We start from the raw sequence: 23,949 nt of genomic DNA, 5'->3' as shown, positions 1-23,949 counted from the left end.
TTCTAAGGGAATTCCAATAAATCATCATCTTCATCAGAGCAGACGATGCTATAGCATGGCCCCCGCTACAGCTGGCCTTCTCTCTGCAAAGCTTCTGTCCATTTACTGAATATAATCACCAGTAACACCTACACAGGCACGAACAAACAGTATGCCGCAGAAATGAAAGTATGCGTACGAGAATAAATATAAGTTACTGAAATTCTAAAGCGAACTGCGAATCTGTTTAGTGGAATACAACAAATTCGCTAGGACAGCCTCTTCTGTACTTTTTCTGGGAAGGATGCGCCTGTAGTCAAATTCAGTGATGAAAGTGCTTTCTTTGATTTATGTACAGCAGCCGCTGCTTTATACTCGTTTTATACTTTATTGTCATCCGCTGCTTTATGTACACCTGGAAGTCTCAGACTTCCAGATGTACAGACGCTACCTTTGTGCCTGTTCCGCACGCCGGCAACGCCTCGGATGGATGGATGGACGGATGTTATGAGCGTCCCCTTTGGAACGGGGCGGTGGATTGCGCCACCAAGCCCTTGCTGTTATACTGCCTAATGTCCTACCTAGGTTAAAAAAGAAAAAAGAAAGAAAAAGAAGAAAAAAAGCTATGAACTCCCACAACCAAATTTTCTGATTCCCTATAGCGAACTTTGCTTTTGTACGTCTCCGTTTTTTGTCGTTTCCCTACTTTTTTTCCACCAATCTTCCAATCGCCTCTTACTAATCTCTATTGTGGACATGTTTACTTTTCCACTGCTCTCGCTGAACCCAAGGGCTTCAAGGAGGCTAGTGGCGCCTAAATCGACCGCTGAGCAGACGTCTTCGCATTCTAATAAAACATGCTCCATCGTTTCCATAGCTTTACCGCAGCAAGCACATGCTTCTTCTTCCTTCTTATATCTCGCTTTATAGTTGCGTGTTCTAAGGCATCCCGATTTCGCTTCGAAAAGTAATGAGCTTCCCTTTGAGTTATCATAAATTGTTTCTTTCCCGATTTCGTGTTTTCCTCTTAAGTAGTTACTTATGGCAGCTTTCTTTTCCATTGCCGCGACCCATGATATCGCAGATGCTTCGATAGCGCCCCTAGCGATAGGCGCTGCCATTCCAGAATGTAGAAATGCAGGGAAGGGATTGATATCACCTGATCCACTGCAGGCATAGGTAACTGTACAGGGTTGATGTAGAAGTTTTAAGGAAGAAAGAAATGATTACACAGTTGTAGGCGAAATGCTAGAATGATAAGCGTCTACTAAAGCATACCTGATTAATTGAAGCAGGCTAGGTGACTATTTGTCACCGCTCCGTTTCAAAGTAGATGCCAATAAATCATCATCGCTATTATTATGATCATCATCTAGTGAAATACGAGGAGCCCAGGCTAGGACATTGAACGGCGCTACTGGAGCGATGACGCGGGCACAGAAAAAATATAGGAGGCTATATCTTCACTCATTTTGCTTGTATCTCTGCTAGATAGGCCTTGACAGCGACGTAGGCCGCTTCAGATATTGTGCTCCGGTTTGGGTCTGCCTGCTCATACTTCTCAATTTCTTTAGCTCTTTTCTCCTTCTCCCCGTGCAGGATAGCAAATGTGGCCATTTCCTAGTCAACCTCGATGCCATCTACCTCCTTATCCGCGCTCTCTATCTCTCTTTTGCACACTTACATTCTCAATAGAAGGTATTATTCTTTTGTGATTGTTTCTTTTTTAGTGTTCGAATGCCATGGTATATCGGCGTCGCTAGTGATGTTAACTGTCGGCACATATTCGTCAATAGGGCTGATCAATTTGTTTGTGAACGCCACTGAGATACAAGCGATGGTTTTTAGAAAAGTAGTTGGAATAAAATTTCCGAAATAGCTGAAATATTTTGTCGCTAATGTTCGAGAAATAACGCTTTCAGTAATCTAGAATCAACACTATTGATGGTGAGAGGACAAATATGGCTAAAGAATGGTCAGACTCAACAAGAGCATTTTGTTATCTCTGGTTATGTTGATGTATTTAGTTAGGTCAGCGTGCACAAAACAAAGACAGATCAGGGATGTTATATCTTTAATTTAATGTTGACATCGTATGTGCAACGTTACAGAACAGCGCCGAACAGTGGTAATCTTTGAGATGTGAGAATTTTCATTCGAAATATTCCGCCTGCAAGTAGTCTGCACTGATACGATCTCGACCGGGGGAGGTGGGTCTTCACCCCAAGAATCAGAAAAGGACGACGAAGCTGGGCATCGTGATGATGAAAAAAAGTAGAAAAGGTTGTATTTTTTTTATTGAAGTGAATGTTAGGAGAGGTTGGCGCCTTTATGTGGTGGCACCGGCTACTCCTTGTCACTCAGCAGACGAAACAAATTTGCGCAAAAAGGGAGAATAGCGACACTAAATATAGCACTCAGTAGAACACCGGATCAATAAAAAATATACAGTCCAACAGTACATGAGTCGCAAAGTTATGTGCATTAGTTCAGTCCACGTACGCATATATAAAGTCCCATGTTTTGAGCAGCCAAAACACACAACAACACTTGTAATACACTCCAAGTACACGACAGAATTATACATACTGCGTAAAAGTTGCGATCACCACATAAACCAACTATGAACCACGAACAACGTTTATGTAACTCATTGAGCGTATTCGGATCATCCAATACTTAATATTTTCCCAAAATGTTGGTGTCCTCTAAAAACTTTTTCAGAGCAAGAAGCGCTTTTTTTTGAAGGCCCGCAGTTGGCCATGTGGGCCAAGTATCTTTTTTAGAGTGAATGGTCTTCTGTCTAATATAAACAAATGAGCTTGCAGTACCGTTCTTTGTGTATCGTATTTCGAGCACTCGAGAAGAAGATGATGCACATCTTCGTCTGGATGGCCACAAGAACACTGCGGACTAGGGACACGTTTTATTCTGTACAAGAAGTGTTTCGTAAATGCAGTACCAAGACGCAGCCGGTGTACTAAAGTTTCAAATTTTCTGTTGTCTCTTAGAGTTTCCGGCATTGATAAGTTTATAGATGGGGCTATAGAGTATAACTCCGAGTTTTTAGTTTGCTGGTCAAACCAGGTAGTTTTGCTAAGACGACAAGAAATCTGTCTCAGGATCAGACGGACTTCACTACGCAATAGGGGGAGATTGGTTGTCTCTGCCTTATTGTGCGCTCGATTCGCAGCTGCGTCCGCTGCAGTATTACCAGGAATGTTGCAGTGCCCAGGAATCCACTGAAATGCAATTACGTGGTTCATTGCGCTTGCTTTTGTAAGTTCTTTGAGCGTCTCATACAATATCGAAGTGTTCAAAGAATTTTTCTTATTGCTCTGTAGTAATGTGAGAGCGGCTTGCGAATCGCTAAAGATAACCAATTTTTGCGAATGTTTTTCTAATGTTATGAAACGCAAAGCACACAGGATTGCAAATAGTTCTGCCATGGTGGAAGATGTCTCCCGGGATAATTTAAATGTTTGCTCTAGCCTAAATGTGGTATGACGAATGCTGAAGTCGAGGAATTTTTATGACACGAACCATCTGTATAAACGTGGATGTACTGGGGGTATAATGAGTAAATTTGGAAGAGTGCCAGTTGCTGTGCGGCTACTATGAACATGTCTCTCTTAGATATAATCCCGTCAACCGATAACTCAATCTTAGGGTATGTTAACATCCAGGGAGGGTAACTAACATCCACTTTGCATAATTCAAATCTTGGTAATAATGCTTTATGTTCTCGAACAACATCGTGAATTTTGCTTTTGTTTCTTTCGGTGAGCGCGAGGTTTAATGGATGCTTCTCGTGTTGGGTTAAGGTGCGATAGATATGTCGGCATGTTTCAACCGTTCGTATGACTGGAAATGGGGGGTGACGAGCTTCAGCAATTACTAAAGAACTCGAGGTAGCCTGCGGCACCCCAAGACACACTCGCAGCCCCCTTGCTAGTAAACGTTGAAGACGTTCCTCAGAAGTTTGCGATAAACCATGGAGAATAGGTGCCGAGTAAGCGATTTTTTGTTTTATGAGTGCGTTATGAACTTGTAGTAGCGAAGAGACTGATCCCCCCCACGTTGTGCCTGCGAGTCGCCGAAGCACATTTATTACTGCATTGGTCTGTTTTTCAATTGCGCGGATGTGTGAAGCCCATGTAAGTTGACGGTCAAGAATAACTCCCAGAAATTTATGCTCTTTCACAAACATCAAAGTTTGCCCGTTAAGCCTAAGTTGGAAATTAATCAACTGTCGTCTAGTGAAAGGAAGTACAGCTGTCTTTGCGTATGAAAGACTCATGTCTCTTTCTTTTAAAAAGGTGTCGATACTATCAAGGCCCTCTTGCAGCGTTGTTTGAATGACTTGTATATTAGAACCAGAGGCTCATATGCAGATGTCATACCGTAGGCCAGACGGGAGTTTTTGTGGCAAGGCTGCCATGACACAGTTGAATAAAAACGGACTGAGAACACTGCCCTGCGGAACGCCCTGCGTGATGCTGTGATAATTACTTTCTCCTTCGATTGTTTCCATAAATATTTTTCTCTCTTTCAAGAAATTTGATACCCATCGCAGTGTTCGACCGTGTAGGCCAAGCTCTAACATACCAGCAAGGACGCGTATGTGACTTACAGTGTCGAATGCTCTTTTAATGTCTAAAAATACAGCTACTGTCACATTTCCGCAACTTCGTTCATGTTCGATGTATGTGGCAATATCTAATACTGCATACAAGTACAATGATTTTGTCGAAAACCGGTCATGTGGTCGGAAAACACATTTGTGTGTTCACACCACCATTGCAGTCGACTGTCTATCATCTTCTCCATTAGCTTGGAAAAACAGCTTGTGAGACTGACGGGTCGGTAGGAGTCAAGACAAAGCGGAGTCTTTCCTGGTTTTAGCACTGGAATTACCCGAGCTAATTTCCATGAATGCAGTAGAGTCTCTCTTATCCAGATATCATTAAATATCTCCAAAAGAGTCATTCTTCCTACTGGACCTAGGTTCTTTAACATCACATACGTAACACAATCTGGGCCTGCGGTTGTCTTTGTACGGCATGACGAAAGAGCACTCTTTAATTCATTTAATATAAACTCACAATCAAGTTGTGGATGTTGTGACATAAAGCACGCACGAACCTTCTGTTCTGCTAGTGTTGTCAAACTTGCAAATTGTAGGCAAGTAAACGGAATTCCTGGTCTGGATATACGTTGACAAAATTCGTCAGCAACAGATGTTTCCGGAGTGCTTCGAGCTACGGCAAGGGCTCGAAAGGGATGGCTCTGGGTAACTGGACCACTAAAAGATCGGACAACGGACCATATTCTGGGAACTGGAGTAAACGGAGACAACGACGCGCAGTATTCTCGCCATTTTCTTGTACCTAATTTTTGTAAGCGTCTGCGCGAAGTTGACTGAACTTTATGTGCCATCTTGTAGTCGTCCAGCTTTCCACTGCGGCGGTAAGCCTGTTCTGCGCACCTTCTAATTGCTCTTAGGCATTCATATTCGCCGTCGACTGCAGCGTATTCATTTGGAACTTTTGAAGGTTGTATTCAAGGTTGTATTCATTTGGAACGTTTGAAGGTTGTATTGACTTCATTGGTATTCAAGGTTGTATTCAAGGTTGTATTCATTTGGAACAATTGAAAGTTGTATTCACTTCATTAGTACATGGTTGTGACTCTCCTCCGAGTCTCGAACGGTTATGATTAACACGGGGGCCAGGAAGGCCTTAAATAACCCGTCGCGGTCTTGTGGTCGTCGACGTCGACGACTTCTTCGGGAGCCCGTGGAAGTATTAGTGCTTTCGTCAGGTTCTGCCGTCGAGCTCCTGACCTTCGGATTTTCTTCCCTTCGTCCTTCCCTTTGTGTCAGCTTCTGTCGTCGACGACCTCCGGCCCTTCGGTTTGTCTTTTCTTCGTCGATCCCTTTGTGTCAGCTCGGAGAAAAAAAGGGGTGACGCTGTTTCGAAGAGGGCAATTATGTCGACTTGGGGACGCCCGCGTGAACGCTTCTCACACTTGACAGGTGAATCATAACAGCACGCAGAAAGGACGGATAAAAATTCCTTCGAACCAACGTTTCTAATAAGTGGCTTCGTGAATCCACCTGCATACTATAACCCGGTAATGGTGTCCATACACAGGACCGAATAAGTAGGTTTTATGGTGTGGATTCCTTGATGACAGGTTGCCAGAACTGAAATAAATTTATTCGAAATTACTCATCCTAGTTACCATCGTCACGTGGTATGAACAGTGAGCAGTGGCCAAAGGACTACTAACCAGCAATACCTAGGCTATTATTCTTATGGTGCCTATAATTGAACCACTTTGAAGAGGGTTTATAAATGCGTTTAACGACATTACATTAAATTTTTGCCTTAACTATTGGCTTTTAAACTGTCAAAATGTCAGCAATACACCAACTGTACCAAGCTGCATAACACGTCGTGGTTGTCAGTAACGTGCCTCGATTAGGAAACCGAATTGGATCATTTCAATTAAAATGCATTTCGAAGTGTCAGTGGCAGGCTTAGATAATGGCTGACTGAAAAACAAAACACAATTAGAAGCATGGCCACCACGATGGTCCTTGGCAAACTGCCCCCAACGGCTGTAGAGCATCTGTAAAAGGGCTATCAGTCTTGCTCCGTAGCAGAGGGTGCTGATAATTTCTTACAATGAAAGAAACGCCTGTTATTCGAGATGTTTAGTATGGTTATTTATCGTTTGGCGATTCTTATTACGGTGATAATGAAGATTGTGTTCTCGACAACGACGGATCTTTTCAATTGTATGCGCGATATCATTTTTATGGTATGAGCTTTTTGTGCCGTTTGACGCTGACTTGTCGAAGCCGCATAATGTTAAAATAAGGTTTTTCGCTGCAGGCATGCAAACTCGTCAAGTGGGATAGAGACAAAAAAAAAGAAAAAAAGACAGACCAAGTTGCTTTGAGCATTATGTGAACCTAAAGCTTTTTTTCCCTATCTGCCTCTCTCCCTAGGATGCCGATCGATGCAGGGCCCCATGTGATTGTTTGGTAGGTTGTCCCAGGGTTGAATTAAAGCGCAGCAAAGCGCGCATCACTTTCTTTCGATCACTTGATTTGGAATAAGAGGGCAGGAAAGAAGCTGGCTGAGGAAGATATGAAAGAGTAAAGGTCGCGTAATAGCGAGAAAAATGTCCGGTGAATATTCGTGACATTAAAGATGAGAGAAACAGGAAGTTAAGATGTGCACTGCAGTACTACAAAGTAACCTGGACTCTCATTCAATACGTCAGCGACACCTTCTTTTATTACTTCACAATACCTTTGGAGCAGCCACTGTAACCCGAGCCAGACGCTGCTCTCCAGTGAACGAATAAATAAATAAATAAAAAATTCGGCAGTTTTGAGTTCAGAAATCACAATCTAATTACGAGACACGCAACAATGGGGCACTCAGAATTTTCATTTTGGAAACCTGTGTTTCCTTAAAGTGCGCCTGAATTTAAGTACACGAGCGGTCTTGCATTTCGCCACCATTGAAACGCGGCTGTCACTGCCGGGATTGAACTCGCGACCTAGAGGTCATCAGCGCAACGTCCCATCCACTGAGCTACCGAGACTCGAAGCTTGAAGTATTGCGCGTATCCGACAAGTGCGCGAAATACATCGGCCCCTGGAAGTGTCAACAAACATAGTGAGCGAAACACTGTGCGCCACAATGAAGAGCGCCCATGCAGCGTAGTACCCAGTGAGATGCATTCAAATTCCTCCAGTGTGGCACAGTGGGTGCTAGATTTAAAATTTCGGGTGCTGCAGTGAAAATATTCTTCGTTAAAGGGCAATACTCACACCATCGTAGACATCGTCGTGGAGCCGGCGCACGATCTTCTCGAAGAAAGGCAGCCGTCGTGGCTGCAGGTACAGCGTGCAATACTGGCCCGAGAAGTGGACGCCACCGTCAGCATCGCGTGCCGCCGTGGACAGGCACTGGTCGTAGGTGCCTAAGTCGTTGAACGTGCCCGAGATGAGGCCACCCGGTGGACGGGAGTTGGCGTCCAGCACTGCATAAAAACGCAGCGGCGAAAGTTACCGACATGCTTTTCGATTCAGTGACAGTATCTGCGCGACCAGCCGCGGCAGGAGGATGCGTTCCCAGTCGACGTGTGAGAGATTCCTATCAAGTTTAAGCAGATTCACCAAACAGTGCAGCAAGAAGGAGCAGGTCAACAATTAATTAATTAATTATGGGGTTTTACGTGCCAAAACCACTTTCTGATTATGAGGCACGCCGTAGTGGAGGACTCCGGAAATTTCGACCACCTGGCGATCTTTAACGTGCACCTAAATCTAAGTACATGGGTGTTTTCGCATTTAGCCCCCATCGAAATGCGGCCGCCACGGCCGGGATTCGATCCCGCGACCTCGTGCTCAGCAGCCCAACACCATAGCCACTGAGCAACCACGGCGGGTAGGTCAAAATAATCGACAAGAATATTTACATTAAGTTTAAGGTGAAGCAAACGATAAACACTCAAAATAAATATGGTGGATAGGAATGTGAGGTTCTTCAGCCGAGGTACTCATATAAATGTGAGTATTTAGCTTTGTAGCAACTTTATGCTCGACAAGGGGGGTGATGTGGGCTTGTTGGTGCTACTACACCGTGTATCTAGGTAAGTGTTGGCTCATTTTACCTATGAAACTGAAACTGACTGTGAGAAAAATCACGCCCTCTAATGACCGAATGAGTGTCTAAGATATCATAGCTAATGGCACGCAGTCTAAAATCATCGTACCATTCGACATAGCTTGATAGAGATTTCTTCGACTCCGTTGCTCTGGTTTGAGCAGCTGGGGCGACATTTGTTGAATCACTGCGACGAAGCGCTCAAGTGTGTATGTCAGTATCTTGTGTATTTTTATTTGAAGATATTTGTACAGCGTCCCAAACTGTGGTCAAAACGACCCCCAACAAAACGTCCTGAAAACGAATCACCGAAGTTTATGACAATTTTCGTACGCTTAGGAAGCAGCGCCAAGTGCGCGAATTCATTGTTGCATTAGCTACATCAAATAATACTGCATGCATTTATTTGACGCTGGTTGCTAAATGTTTTGTACATAAACAACTCGTTAACGCAAATAGAGTGTCGAGTCAAAGTAATTGATATTTTAATCAAGGGAAATTTACAAACCAACCTCAGAATCGCAATAGGCGAGATGTATTTCTTGCTGAACACCGTGTCGTTTGGCTCCATATGCTTTCGTCGGTCCCTTGTTTTTTTTTTTTTTTTTCGCTGCAAGAAAGGGCCACACAGGCTGTCTCGTATACAAGACTTTGCAGCTTCCGCGGCGGCTGACTCATGGAATTGGAATGGCAACGAAAGCAACCCTGACACCGACGACACCATGATGTACTCGGTTTGCCGTGAAAATTCTACCGTTGACATTCTTATATTGCCCAAGTCACTGTTCTAATCCGATTGTCTACCACCGGTTGCTTTTAATGCTTTCTTATTTCCTTCTGTATTTCTTTTTAACATTTTGCAGCCAAGCTTAACTTTTCAGCAACTGAAGCATTAGGCTGTTACAAAAATGACTCTGTTTCGATCTTTCCATTTGTATTTTCAGACTTAGAGCCACCCTATGACTATATGAGTTCTTTACAATTCGCGTCCACCAAGAGTGGGCCACACTTATTTTCACTAGTTTCGAATGGTTGGACTCGTACCTCATGGTAGCTTTCTCTTCCTTTCTCAGATATAGCTAGCGAGTATGTTACGAGCTGAATTTAAGCTCTGTCTAGAAACTTCATTTTACGCCACACTTCTACGTCACGCAGGCGTTGGAGAGAGAGCCCCGTTTCGCAGTACCACGTGCGTAGTCAGGCAAATTAACCGAATAATTTGACAGCAGTTATTTAGGTCTATATGGCGATATTCAAATGCGGAAACGCAGAACAAGACTTTTATGACAATTTACTTCAACTTTCCTGTATGAGCATGTGCTGCAAGGTTGGTAAATAAGAAATTAATTAATGCAATTAGTTGATTTAGTAAACGTATTGCCTTCGTTCCTGTTGCAAATGATGTCCAGCTGAGCAGATAATTCATCTGTAGTGAGATGATTCAAGTAACTTTTGCAGGATTTTTTAGAACGTTTGGAACAAGAAACACACACACACACAAACACACACATACGCGCACGCTCACTATGATGACAATGCTAAAAAAGACATAATGGATCTTTTTTTCTAGGAACCACCTGTGAACTAGCTGTATTCATCACTTAGCCAGGGCTGCCTAAGGGATAGGACAGCCGAGTGATTAGGAACTTGCCAATTTTGCCTCAGTAATAAGGGTTGCTTATTGTTGTAGTTTTGCGATAAAGCCATACTGCGCATTTCCGTTGCTTGTACAACGAACAATTACAGAGTTCATACTATAGCCAGATATTTTATGTGCGCACGAAAAAAGACCGACTGAAATTTGAATACTCGTAGAGTTTAAGAACAACAATACGGGTGTCGTATATAGGTTTGTTACCTCGGGGTCACTTTGGCTCGGAAAACATCTACCGCACTAATGAAACACTCAATCTCCCATCGCCCATAAACTTTTAAACATGTGCTCGCTTCGGAACATTTGCGCTCTTTCCATGTTTATAGTTGTAGTGCCAGTCGAGAGACTCAACGTGAACCATTACTCTGAGGTAGAGATGCATCAAAACTCATGTGCACGGCTTATATTGTTTCATTCACGTGACACTGCACACTGATATTAATTATTTACGCTGTAGCGGTGGACCACTCTTGTTACACACAACGCTCCCCACTCAGATACTAGAGAAAATTCAAGTATGGGGCGAACCGACGATAAAAACTTCGTTCGAAAAATATGTCAAATACGCAACAAACTGAAACAATTAGAACGATGGAGTGGCACTATTATGGCCCGGTGGAACTATTGAAACAGCAACTCGAAAGGCGTTGGCTTACTACAGCCACATCACCAACAGAAATTCTGAACAGCTCTTCCTTCAAGGGCGTACAGAAGAAGGAAACGTTCAACCTTTGCCAAGCACTGCAGAACTTTGTGTCTAATAATAGTGAGAAATATGGGCAGGGTCCCAAATACAGGACACAGATGGAGAGGCGCCTTGCCTGGCTCGTCTTCCGCAAGCGCCTTGTATTATTGCGATATCAATTATATGGACACTCCTGGTGCATTTTGGCCGTCGTCATCACCCTCGTCGTCGCCGTGATGTTCCGTATAAAGTCCAGGGGCGTTAACACCTTTGCTGTGCGCCGTATGCTGTATACTGGGGGTTCCAGCGAACACTTTCCAATTAAATAATAATTGCTCGTGGCAGATAGCCCAATTCTAGTCCATGAGCTGGTGTACTCGAATAGGCGGACATTACTTCCTCAGAAATTAAAATCCATAATCAACTAATTACCAACATTCATTAATTGAGTTTTTCACTTATAACCTTATGGAACATATTGCAATTTACAAATTCCAGCCGGCGAGTTCGCAAGGCGGGTCCCCTTAGAACGAATTGTAAGGATGATACCAGTTTGGAGATAATGATTCCCGAACTTTGCGGAATAATGCACTGGTATTCCAGTTACTTTTGTGCTTCAATGCATAAGACGAGGCTTTGTGAAGACAGTAAGTGGAACGACAGCGCATTTTTACAGCAAGTGTGATTGCGCATATCTTGTAAATGGTGCCATCCACACAATTCCTTTCGAGTGGATGTGCCCTACAGTCTCACCCGCTAGAATTTGTAAATTGCAATGCCATAAGGTAGTTAGTTAAAAACTTCATTAGTGAGCTTTTGTTAATTCGTCAATTACGCATTTCGATTTCTTGCGCAAGTTATGTCCGCCTCTTCGAGTAGACCATCCCACAGGCTAGAATTGTGCTATCTGCCACAGACAGTTTTCCAAAATTTTTGAAAGTGTTGGCTGAAACACCCTTTTTATGCCAGTGAAGGCGTGCGAGGGGGAGCTGACGATAGAGGCTAAATCTTACCCGCGCAAGGAACGAAAGCGGGGAGGAAGCGAGCGGTCCTCCGTCGCGCGCAAGGAACCGGAGGAAGGGATGGTAGGGGGGGGGGGGGGGGGGGGCTGTACTTCGGCAGCAACATGCTGTTGCGCGGGCTTTATCTCGAAAGTGATCTGCTTTAGGAGCAGAGTCCCGATGGGCTGACGGTTCGTAGCTTTGCGTGTGCTGTATTCTCGCCGCTGGGTTTGCGTTAAAGCGATAGGCCGCAGGAAGGTCACTTCGCTCATTGCTGCTGCTGCACTTCCTGACGCCAGCATGTTGACAGTTAGTGTCCGCGGTCATCGAGTGGGATGTGTGCATATTTCCCTGTGCTCGCTGATACCATGCTTGTTAATTTAGTTAGTAAGCGAGTGTTTACAAGTTTATACGGCCGAAAGAACTACTATCCCTATTTCGTATAGCTGTCTACTAATTTACTATCGCAAGGGGTGCTTGGCGTTTCGGGCGAAACTGCGACTTTTTTGTGATACATGAATAACATAGCACACAGGCACACGTAAGACGCTTTCTTCTATAATAGTCAACACACCGAGAGGAAAAAACAAGTACATGTGAAGGTCGGCTAAATGCTGCATTGCCAAGTTTTACATAATTTCTTTTCAACCATGAATGGGCGATGCCGCTGATGTGGGAAGAAAAAAATAAATCAAGCTAATAGGCACAAAGCCATCTTCTGTTTCCCGCAATTTATTTCCATAAAATTTAAGGGTTGTCTACAGCTACCTTTAACACCTACAATATTTCCAAGTTTCATGTCATTAGACTATTTTACTTGATGTGAAGTGCGTAGAAGAGACAGTTACGTAAAGGCCAAACCATTTTATTTATATAGATGCTCGATAAATGCGGCACCGTAAAACGCGTTTCTTTAATAACTACAATTTACGGACCTGGTGGCATCATAATTTATTTCTGTGATAACGTGTAGTCGTGGGTAATAAATGCATTCTTAAGAAGGGGTAGAACACGGAAAAACTGAGCAGCTGGCGTAAACGGCGGCAACAAAATCAACGGCAGCCGCGTCGGCTTGGCGATAGGACCATTGTGCTGCTGGCAGTGTTATAGACAGTCTGAATCTACGGACCTTCGGCGGATGGTCTGCAGTATGTTGGTGTCGGCGCATTTACAGAGGTGTCGAAACGACGGAGACTGTTGTCACCGGAAGTCGGCCGCCAGAAATCACCGAGTTGTCTTTCCTTTGTGGCCACACATTTTCGATCAAATGGAAAGCCTTCACACTTTCCCCGCCCATCTTAGCAGCTTGAATGGCGACTCACTCATGTTGCCTCACTTTGTCCAAGTCGTCTTCGTTCGCCCTTGCCTCACGGCCTGCACCCTCTATCATCTTCGCTCACCCGACTTTCCAGCTATACGATCCTCCCCTCACGTCACCTCACTTCGTGAGGGTGAGGGCAGATGAAGGTGAAGACGGCTTCGTGAAAGCGCCCACTCATAAGGATGATTAAGTCTGAAGGCATATGTGTTTATCTTTATGGCAAGAGGAGTATGTTAACTGCTTGCACATTTACACCGACGAATCCGCTTCATTCGAGAGCTGCTCGGATGCCGTTATCATCTATGGTAAATTACCGACAATCAAGTTCATAATGGGCCAGATGAAATCGGCGGGGCTGAGCTTGCGGTTCGTTTTACCACGATTAATTGCATTTTAGAAGAACCATTGAAAAGGTGGGCGTTCTTTTGTGATCCCAAGCTACCCCTTCAGAGCCTGATGTGAAGCCTACGTTATGGAACCTAAAACTAGTTAGTGTCCGACATCCGGGAGGCTCTCCATCGTGCTCTCGAAAAGGGTCATAACAGGGTTTCTCAGAGGGTGCAGCATTATTGCGGCGTCGTCACGAATGACCTCGATGACGCTGCTGACGGTACCACTCGGTCCACCATCGACACTGCCCGGACAGTTCGGATAGCTCCATCTAGAACGGGCGCTGCAAGAAAACTCGGATTACGCGCTCGTAATGTCACTGTACCTGACTGGAACTCCCCCGGTCTTTCTATCTGCTGCCAATGAATTCTCCGCCCTTCCAACAATCTCAAGCTACCACAAGGCCTCTCCCGCTGCGACGCAAGATTATTGTGGCTGGGCGTGGTATCCACAAAGAAGGAGGAAAGGAAGGAGGGCAAGGCGGGGAGGTCAACCAGACGCGCGTCCGGGTTGTTACCTTACGAAAGGGGAAGTGAGATGAGGGATGAAAAGTAAACATAAAAGGAGAGAGAGAGGAAGGAAAGTGCTAGCAATGCAAACACTTACGGTTGTTCATAATGTCTACAATCGGTCAATAATGCCAGTCGCTTTGACGTACCGTAGTCAGGCCCACGTCGCTTTGTAAGCCTGCGAGGGGGCGACGCGTGGGGCCATGGTCGAATCACCTTTGTCTCTGATAATTTTTTATGATCTAGCCGGTTTAACACACTCCAGAGAACTTCGCGTTTGGCGATAACGATCACAAAAACAGGACACGTGTTCTCTTGTCTCTTCGCAGTTACATATGTAACAGATGGATGTGCCTGAAATTCCAGGAGATAATGAGTAAGCTTACGTAAAAGCCACCTCTAACCATAGGCGGCACAGTAAAGTTGCGTCACCGTTGGAGAAGAGCAATGAATATGCAGCTTCAACGAAAGATCAAGTCTGTGGAGACGATAGTTTGGCGCACTCGAAGTATTCTGCGAAGTTTACGCCTTGGTGTAAGCATGCAAACGGCAAACTAAGACCACTGGCAGCGTCTGTTATCGGCAGGGACATGAAAGCTGTCTTGGTTCTTTTATGGGCTGACCGGGCGGCATCACCAGCAAGGTCGTTATCGACAATGCCACGGTTCCCCAGTCGCCATTGGAAGATGATATCATAACCCATCGAGAAGGCTTGATGGAGCGCTTCTCTTGACTCTCATACAAATTGGTCATAGGTCTGGCGCCGTAAGAACAACTGCAGAATTTGAAGGGTGCCTTGGGAATCACAAAACTCTACCCATTTTCGAGGTTGCGCTTGCGCGATCTAATTAACCGCAACATGCAGGGTGGTAAGTTCTGTTGCCACAGACGTCGTCATTTGAGACACATTCAACTTGATTGTGACTAGTAAGGTAGGTATGACAACTGCGCCTGTGGAGCAGATGGCGAAGCCCGATCCATCGGTGTAAATGTACGTTCTTTGTCCATACATCTCGTTCATTATTAACAATGCCATGTGTCGTAGGGCCCCTGTTTAATGGGGTGTCTTCTTCCCAATTCCAGGAATCGTGAGGCGTGCTTGTGGATGTCGTATGTACTGCAGGGGTAACAGTGGTCTTGCTGCTGGTCTAAAGACCGACGAGTTTTGAAAATATGACTTCAGGTCATTGCACCGGTAAAGCAGCAATATAGTGACTGAAGACTCGACAGAGATGTCGAGTGTCAGTTCCGAGGTTGTCAGATGTTACGCAAGGTGGAATTGAATGGTCTTTAGTGATCATGATCGTTGCATGAGTCGAATCGCTCCGTGGTAGTCCAATACACGAGCGCAATGCTTGGCCTTGCAAACTTTCGATGGCGTGAGCATTCGTTTTGCGTGTGTTTGCCAAAACCGGTAAGCTGTAACGCAAACAGCCCAGAAACAGCGCTCTGTACAGGTGCAGCATGTAGCATACTGAGGTGCTCCAAATTTTTCTGCCCACGAACTTCATTATGTGAACAGATCGATTAGTCTCCTCTTATGGTAGAAGCAGTGGGGGCTCCATGAAGGTTGCCTTTAATAATCACTCCTAAGAAGCGATGAGAGTTCTGGTATGAAACAGCCTGGCCATAGATACAGATGGGGTATTGCGTCGTGGGCTTCGCGTAAATGGAATTAACGCGCATTTTTTTCAGTGGAGGCAATAAGGCATTGCTTGCGGAAATAGGAACTTCGTAGGGTGACTGGCCGCTGCATCCTTGACTGCACTTCAAGACGGGTCACTAGAGAAGACCAAAGACAAATATATTCGGCGTATATTAATAGGGGAACTGTGTTGGGCAAAAGTTCAGGAAATCTCACCATAGTAACGTTAAACAAGGTAGAGCTCAATACTCCACCCTGTGGGACGACACCATAGTAGCATAGATGGCACCGTTGTCATCTTCGGTCTGCACAGAGAAGTATACCTTCAGACAAGTAGTCGCGGATCCACTGAAATATTCGACCCCCGATTCCGGCCGCCTCCAGCGATTTGAGGATCGCTTCATGAGTGACATTGTCGTATGCGCCTTTCACATAAAAAATGCGCCACTGATACGCGTTTGAGGAATTTTCTTTGCTGGACGAACGTTGTGAGGTCAATAACATTTTCCATTGACGACCTGCCTCGCTGGAAACCTACCTTCATGTCAGTGTCATTCTAGGTGTGTATGGATAATTCTCCATTACTTTCCTTATGCGACTTGACAGGACAATAGGGCGAGAAGATGCCAGGTCAAATGGCGACTTTCCTGGTTTAAGTAGCGGTAGAAGCTAACTGCCATTGCGGGGGAACAATGATTTCATGCTATTCGCGGGGGTAGTAATTTAACAGCTCTTTCTTGTCCTCTTGTCCTAGATGGGCGAGAGGAGCATTGGTAATGCCGTCGGGCCCTGGTGAAGAAGAACGTCGAGAAGAAGCCAAAGAGAGAGACGCACAAACTTTAATGGTATCTGGAAATGTTAGCTGGCTGTTCGCCTGACAAGATGCGTTAAGTTATGCCATAGTAACTCGAATGTCCATTTCTATAACGCAAGCCAGAGGGAAGACACATCCTCTGCGTTGAGGATGAAGGACACGCTAGCGATTCGTGCACAGAAATCATTCGCCACCTCAAGCACTGTCCGGCAGTGATGCATGTACGGCTAAAACCCTGACAGGTATTCGTTGTCGTGGGGACGAGTGCAGGCCACGAACATTCAGATGCGCGACAGTGGTTTACAAGGTTCCAGTCATTCACAAAAAGACTTCTAACACGGTTCCTACAATCTGTCCAAACGACGCTGGATCTTATTCTGTGTTTGCCGTGCCATTCTCGAGTTAAAGACTGCCCTTGTAAGGCTGTATCTACTTTCTGCTCGTCTTCGAAGTGCACGTGGCCTTTCTTGGATGCGTGAAGTTCCTCTCATCTCATCTCCTATGATATCCTCGAAGTTGTGGTCAAGGTCTTCTCGGCATGCATTTTTTCATGTGCAGCTAAACATTGAACCAGTCGATTCTTCGTAATGCAGTCGAGGAGAAGGAACTGTTAAGGCTCCTGATCTCTCCATAAGTCAAAATATGGTCACTCCCATGCGTTTCTATGTATGAAAACTACTGAACTGGCGAAATGAAGTGGCGTGATAGCAGAGTCAAGTCTAGACGACTGCTGTGCGTACGGCCCCTCAGAGAGCCAGGACTGCCCTTCTACCTGAAATGAAGCTCGTGATCAGCGGCGAATGACACCATATCATTGTCTCTGGAGTTAATGGTCGAGCTAGCCCATAGTGAGTGATATGCGTTGAAATCGCGTGGTATAATTCAAGGGGCATTAATAACGTCCAATATGTCTCTCAGTCTATCGCGTTCAAACAATTTCGAACAATGTCTATATGTCCCCGACAGGTCATGTGTAGACACCATGAGACACACTTTCTTATTTCTTACACGTAAAGCAGGCATACTAATTGTCGTCATGTGGTTGTACCGCGCGATGGGCATACGTAAAATCCGTGTGATTGTAAACAACCGCCTCGCTGCGCTGCTCACACGTCGAAGAAACAAATGATTCCTACCCTGTAATTTCGATAGGACTTTTTACGTTGGTTTCGAAAATAACGATTACGGGAATCCAATTTGTATAGATATATTGACGGAAGGATGATACGAGGGAACTGAGGCCTCTGTCATTTCACTGTAAAATCGAAGTATGTCTGATCTCAGTAGAAAATGAAAGTATTGAACGAGTACTCAAGGCTGGCAAGTACTGGATTTAGAGCATTCAGCACCTGTAGTGCACTCTGAGCTGACAATATTGTACTTTGACAAAAAGCATGGCAATGGGGTTCATACGCGATCGAAGCATTACACTTACACGCTTATCCTGTTCAGGCAGCTTATCGGTGGGATGTTGAGAATCAAAGGCCGCTGATGTACACTGGGAATACTTACTAGTGGATGTGGCTTTAACAACGTAGGCCAAGCTGCACCAGCTGCAACCATGCTTGTTTTGGTGTTCTTGCAAATATCAGCCCCGATTGCTCTGGATGAAAGGGGAGGCGGAGAAGCAGGGATTGGGACGGACGCTGTAAAGTCGTTGGCTTTCTTTAACGAGTATCGGTGTCGATATGGCCGCTTTCCAATGGTTTCGGCAGCCTCCCCGATGAGAAGAATGGTCTTTCACCACTTAATTAAAACACAGCCAGCACCTTCTTAATGTTTAGGCAGTTCTTTTACAAAGCTTCATGGTATCCATCACAATTCGAGCATTTAAGAACAGTGGTCTATCCCTCAACCGCGGAGTGGGCTTCAGCGCCGCGAGAACACATCGTGGTAATCTTGCTTGTGCTTCTCACGTGACCCAGCTCGACACATTTATGACATTGTAGTGGCTTCGCTACGAAAAGTCGCACATGATGTCGACAGTGGCACACCTTTACACACGACGTGGCCCACCTTTTCACACACGAACTCGTCCACCAAGTGTAAAGGTGGGCCACACACAGTGGCCCACCTTTACACTCGCCGTTGAACACAATCTTCAAAAAACGTGAGTTGGCAAGCGCACGACATTTGCGATAATGGCAGCTTCACTGGCTGGGTTGGCCAGATTTTCTATGTGGAATTTGTGAATGGCAGCATCTACATCGCAGATGGTGACGTTAGAGCTCAGCGGGACATGGGAATAGGCTTTCATTCTATCCAAATCTGGGAGGTTTCGCGGTGTGCTCAACGCGGCCGCATGCGCACCATGAATCGCCAGGACGTTCTTACGTCCGTTTACTGTGATGTCGGTAATTTCATTTGGCATCCAATCCTCCACCATTACCGAAACAGATCGCCTGTTGAGGCACTTCATGTTGCTGTTGGGGACCTGACGAACAAAAAAAAGTTGCAGTTTCACCGGAAAGGCATAGATAGCATCGATTGCGATAACAAATTAGCGAACAGCTAGCTATACCAAGTTCATGAGAGTGGCTTGTTGGGCTAGTTGGTACATGGTTATACTAGGAGAGTGCCAGCAAACTTGAGAGTAGAAAAAAATCAAGAGGCAGACATAGACAAAGAGACAGGGAGGTGGCTCTTTGTCTATGTCTGCCTCTTGATTTTTTTGTACTCTCAAGTTTGCTGGCATTCCCCTAGTATAGCTATACCAAGTAAGGATAGTAGTTTTAAAACCGTATAAGCTTGTAAACATAGACATACGAACTAGATTAACAAGCATGGTGCCATGCGTGCACAAGTAAACATGAACGCATTTCATTCGATGAGCGTGGAAATTCGCTGTCAAAAGCCTGGAGTGTGGAAGTGCGGTAGCAGCAGCGAGCGAATTGACCTTCGTGCTGCGTCTCTAATCAACGCGAACTAAGCCACGAAAACACAGCGCATGTCGGATACTGTGCCCGTCACAGGTGGCTTTCAAGATGCAGCAGCCCGGAGTAAAACGCACCCCCTCCCTACCTCCCCCCCCCACGCCGGATCCTTGCTCGCGACAGAAGTCGGCGCGCTATCTCCTCGCTTTCCTCGCTTGCGAGCACGATATTGAGCCGCTGTCGCCGGCTCACCCTCGTGCGCTTTCATTTGCACATACAACAGATAGCGCGCGGCGACAATTTTCTCGTCCTTGTACTTTACACGGAACCTCACGGTGACAGCAACAGTGACACCGACGGCCTTCATTGCGTTCTTTCAATCAATGTTGAAGACTAATGGCCCCTGGTGTTTCGTCTCTTTGCCGTACGGCTCAATAATAGTTCGAAGTTGTCGTCGCAAGGCCGTCGCTGTTCAGGGAGTTGACACCGATGCCCTTAATGACAAAGTCGTTGTGAAGGCCAGTCCGTTTTCTGGATGCGGCCACAGCTGACGTTATCGAGCCTGGCAAACGTCCGAGGTGGTCATGGTCAATGTCCACCACCGACGAACCAAGAAGCGACATCCCAGAGGTACGCGTATAATTCCGAAAAACAATAGCTGGCGCTCTCGGAATTGACAGTAGATATAAGCACGAAATGGCAATCGGCCAAACAGGTTGGTTGGAGATGACATTAGCCACAATCTTAATATGAGTGCAATGCGTGTTCGTTATGGCACACCTCACCACACCGCACCGCGCTACGCCATACTGTGCACTGGTCCATATGGACGCTGCCCAGCCAGAAGGAGAAAAACCGACTGAAGGTGGCAAGACAGGCAGCGAAAGGCGCCAGGGAGACAGCGCACTGCCCAACTAGAAGAAGAAAAGCGCCTGAATGAAGCGACACGCAGCGTGGCGCCATGTCTCGAGGCGACGCAAAACCCGCGCTGCGGAATTCACGGACCGCTGGCGTTCAAAAGAACACAGGCAGGGTTGTCTGTGCTCTTTAGAGCTGAGACAGGGTTGTCGCAGCTCCAAAAGATGACAATGAAGTGTATGGTGCGCTGTATGTGCCTTTTGGACGTCACTATTGGAAATGACAAATAAAAATTCATAGTACTAGAAGTTACAGTTTAGTGATATTGTGAACATCAAGAAGAATTCGGAAGCAATATTTTTTGCAATTTGTTTGGGCAGTAACTAGCATATGTAATGTGGTCCTGTACAAAGGGTTCGGGGCCAGAGGCCGCATTTTCTTAAGTTTGACTGGTTGCCCGGATGATCTCGTTCTGATCTCGCAACTTTCCCGAATGTTCTCCTTTGAATGCCCGGATAACGGCTCTGGCCTTTGGCTCAAGGTCACTTGAAGGTCACGGACAACGGGAGCTAAAAGCATTTCATGCTTAAAATAAAGGGGTACTCAAACAACGTTCTGCCAGGTAGACACGCTTCGTCTTCCTCATTGAGATGAGTGACATACCTTTCTTGCGACCTTTGCAGGTGTGAGGTGTCTGTCAAGCGCCTCTGTATTTGACCCCACTGTGAAGACCCGTGCCTTCTACTCCGTACCATGTAAGATCACCTGCATTTATTATTACTTATGGTGGTAAAAGTGCTTCGACCACTGCCACATGACTCACAGGCCCAGAAAGCAATAAGTGCATTACTGCAGTTTTTGAAGTCGACAGACTTCAGTGAGCGACTCTAGTTTCCATGTGCACCTGTAGACGAAGCGATACGCTCAGTGTTTTCTTCCCTTTCTTTCTTTCTTTCTTTCGTTTTCTTTCTTCCTTTCTTTTCGTACTCTAACTTTCTCCTGTGTAAGGTAGCAAACGGGGCGTGTGTCTGGTTGGCCTCCCTGGCTATCCTTCACTATTACTTCTCTCTATTAAGTTTACAGTTGCATTTGGTGGGTTAGCGCCAATAACTAGGCTAATGAGTAGTGCCCAAAAATGTCCGTAGATGTAAGATAGCACTGATCACTGGCGCTTCTGTCGTGGGCAGAAATGATAAACTATTTACTCTAGAATATACATTACATGTCTTAATGAAACTTCATGAGCCGGTTGAGTGTGCGCATCTCTATGGATATAGGTGCCATTGTAGCACTTGTGATCAATTTTCATATCATAACTTTCTCCCAACGCCTGCAACAGCATGCAAGGTCACCAGCCAGGCAAAAATCTGCTTTCATTAAAAACAGCATGTCTTATAATAGCACTGTTCCAAAAAAAAATTGATGTTCATAAAGGCATGTTACGGGACGCCGAGAGCGGAGCGTGTTTCCGCAAATGCTGATTTCTAAACCAAGTTATGGTTTCGAGACATCACAGTGCACACGTTTCCTGAAGCTAATCTACAGGAAACGGCCACAACTGTTTTCTGTCACTGCTGTGTCACCACATTGCGTCATCGAGCGCTCAGGTCGACAAGCTCTGATCTCTTTGAAAAACGAAGGTAATTCATAATAATGATCTGATAAGTATACTTAAAAAATGGTTCCTATTAAAATAATATTTCTTAATTTTCTCACCCAAGCGTAAAGTGTGCTGCGTGACTACAAAATTCTCCGAGGATTTTTTAAAAACATGGCCTTCATTGTAAGTTTGTTTCACTTCTAATTGAATGTAAAAGTATTTTGCGTAGAGACTTGAAGATCTAAGAAAACATATTTTGATTCCTCGAGATTCATTGAACAATTGATTATACTGAAAGTCTCAAACATGATTGTAAGGTAAAAAAGTCTCAATTCACAAAAAACTTAAATGTTCAAGATAGTTCTCGAGCTATAAAATAATTCATTTGCACGTGGCATTCGGTCATGAATTGCATACTGAAGTCGTCCATGTAAAAATACAGAAGATAGTGCATTTGACAGCAGCAGAGGCGGATTTGTTTTCGTAGAAGTCTGAGTAATTTTTATTGTAACAGAAAAAAAGAATGTTACGTGCCTAGGTAAAGCTCAAACCTTTTAACATTTCACGAATGTTCCACTATCCTGAGAGAAATATATTCTTCCTGCGGCAAGATATTGTAAATTCAAGCAGAGAAATATAGTTGCGTAGCTGCACTGACCACGAACAAAAGGAACAGACGTCTAATGGCTGCAAAGAATGAGGAGATGTCGTCATGCAATAAAATAAAAAAGGCATGTGCTCAGGAGTTTCCTAAATCAGGTTGCACACACCTAGAAGCCCTCCGTGCAAGGCTATGCTATCATTTATGCGACCAGATTACGAAACATGTAGGGAAGTATCGCATTACCCACGCGCCACGGTGATTGGATTTGCGCGTAGAAACATAGTATTCGATGTTTTATTCAAACCACGAAGTCGACTGCTCTAAAACCTGAAGCTTGCACGCGGTGGAATATACAAACTAGCCCCTGGCACAGAACCTGAAAGGAAACTGAACGGGCTGCTCCGTCAAGTCTCTGCAACCATTAGCGGCCTTTACTTCTCCTACTTCGCACTGCCGTTCGTATACATTACACACAGCAGCTCGCCTGTGCGCACCCATTAAGCCTACCACGCTTACTGCGCCAGATCTCTTCTTACAGAGCTGAGAACAAATGTGCATTTTGGGGTAGGCCAGTCAGAGTTGGCGGATAGTCGCAGGTGCGCAAAGCGATTTTTTGGCAAATGGCGAGAGTGCAAGAACTTAGCTTTGGTATAACCATGCTTTAAAGGCACGTGCTCAGAGCAAAGTATTCATTCATTCATAGGGTTTAACGTCGCGCACCAATTATGGGGCTATGCGAGAGGCCGTAGGGGAAGGTTCCGTATTAACTTTGACCACGTGTGGTTCTTTAACTTGCACCGATATCTAAGCAGACGAGCGTTTTTGCATTCCACCACCATCGAAATGCCGCAGCCGCGGTCGGGATTTCAACCTGTGACCTCGTGCTGAACAGCAGAAGCCTGACCCACTGAGTCACCCCTCCAGAGCACTCCAGAGAAGTAGTCGCGAACACTGTGTCACCGGCCACCCGTGGAGTGTGTGCGTTGGGCGCAACGTAACTTCTCGGGCTTCTTGGGATATTTTTGCCGCTTTTTACCCTAAGGAAACCATACGTTTGATTAAAGTGGTCCCAACAAGTCCCACACTGTTTAAGGGAGCTACATTTAATAAAAGAGGTACGACAGCTTCTACTATAGGCCCAAAGGGTAGCTTCGTAGAACAATCGAAACTGACGACGACTATTGGTCGTTTCTAGCTTCGTCTGAAAGGACCGTTAATAACCCCCCGACTTTGCGCGTCACTCGCCAGTATTTCGAGATCATTAATTAACCCCCTATTTGCCATTGTGTGGAACTATATAAAGAGAACAGAATAATTATTTTAAAT

General features: G+C 45.2%; 1 protein-coding gene across 1 annotated transcript in view; it reads right to left on the bottom strand.

Annotated features, from left to right (window-relative positions):
* The window catches only part of LOC140217877 (nose resistant to fluoxetine protein 6-like), an 87,835-nt gene that overhangs the window by 51,298 nt on the left and 12,588 nt on the right, over nt 1-23,949 (bottom strand). Inside the window, exon 2 of the mRNA XM_072288063.1 lies at nt 7,832-8,043. Coding sequence (XP_072144164.1) covers nt 7,832-8,043 — 212 coding nt within the window. The remainder of the gene's footprint in view (nt 1-7,831; nt 8,044-23,949) is intronic.

Source organism: Dermacentor andersoni, chromosome 1 (assembly GCF_023375885.2).
Source record: "Dermacentor andersoni chromosome 1, qqDerAnde1_hic_scaffold, whole genome shotgun sequence".
Classification (NCBI taxonomy): Eukaryota; Metazoa; Arthropoda; class Arachnida; order Ixodida; family Ixodidae; genus Dermacentor; species Dermacentor andersoni.
The sequence above is the reverse complement of the archived record's forward strand: the minus strand, read 5'-3'. Positions and strand labels throughout refer to the sequence as shown.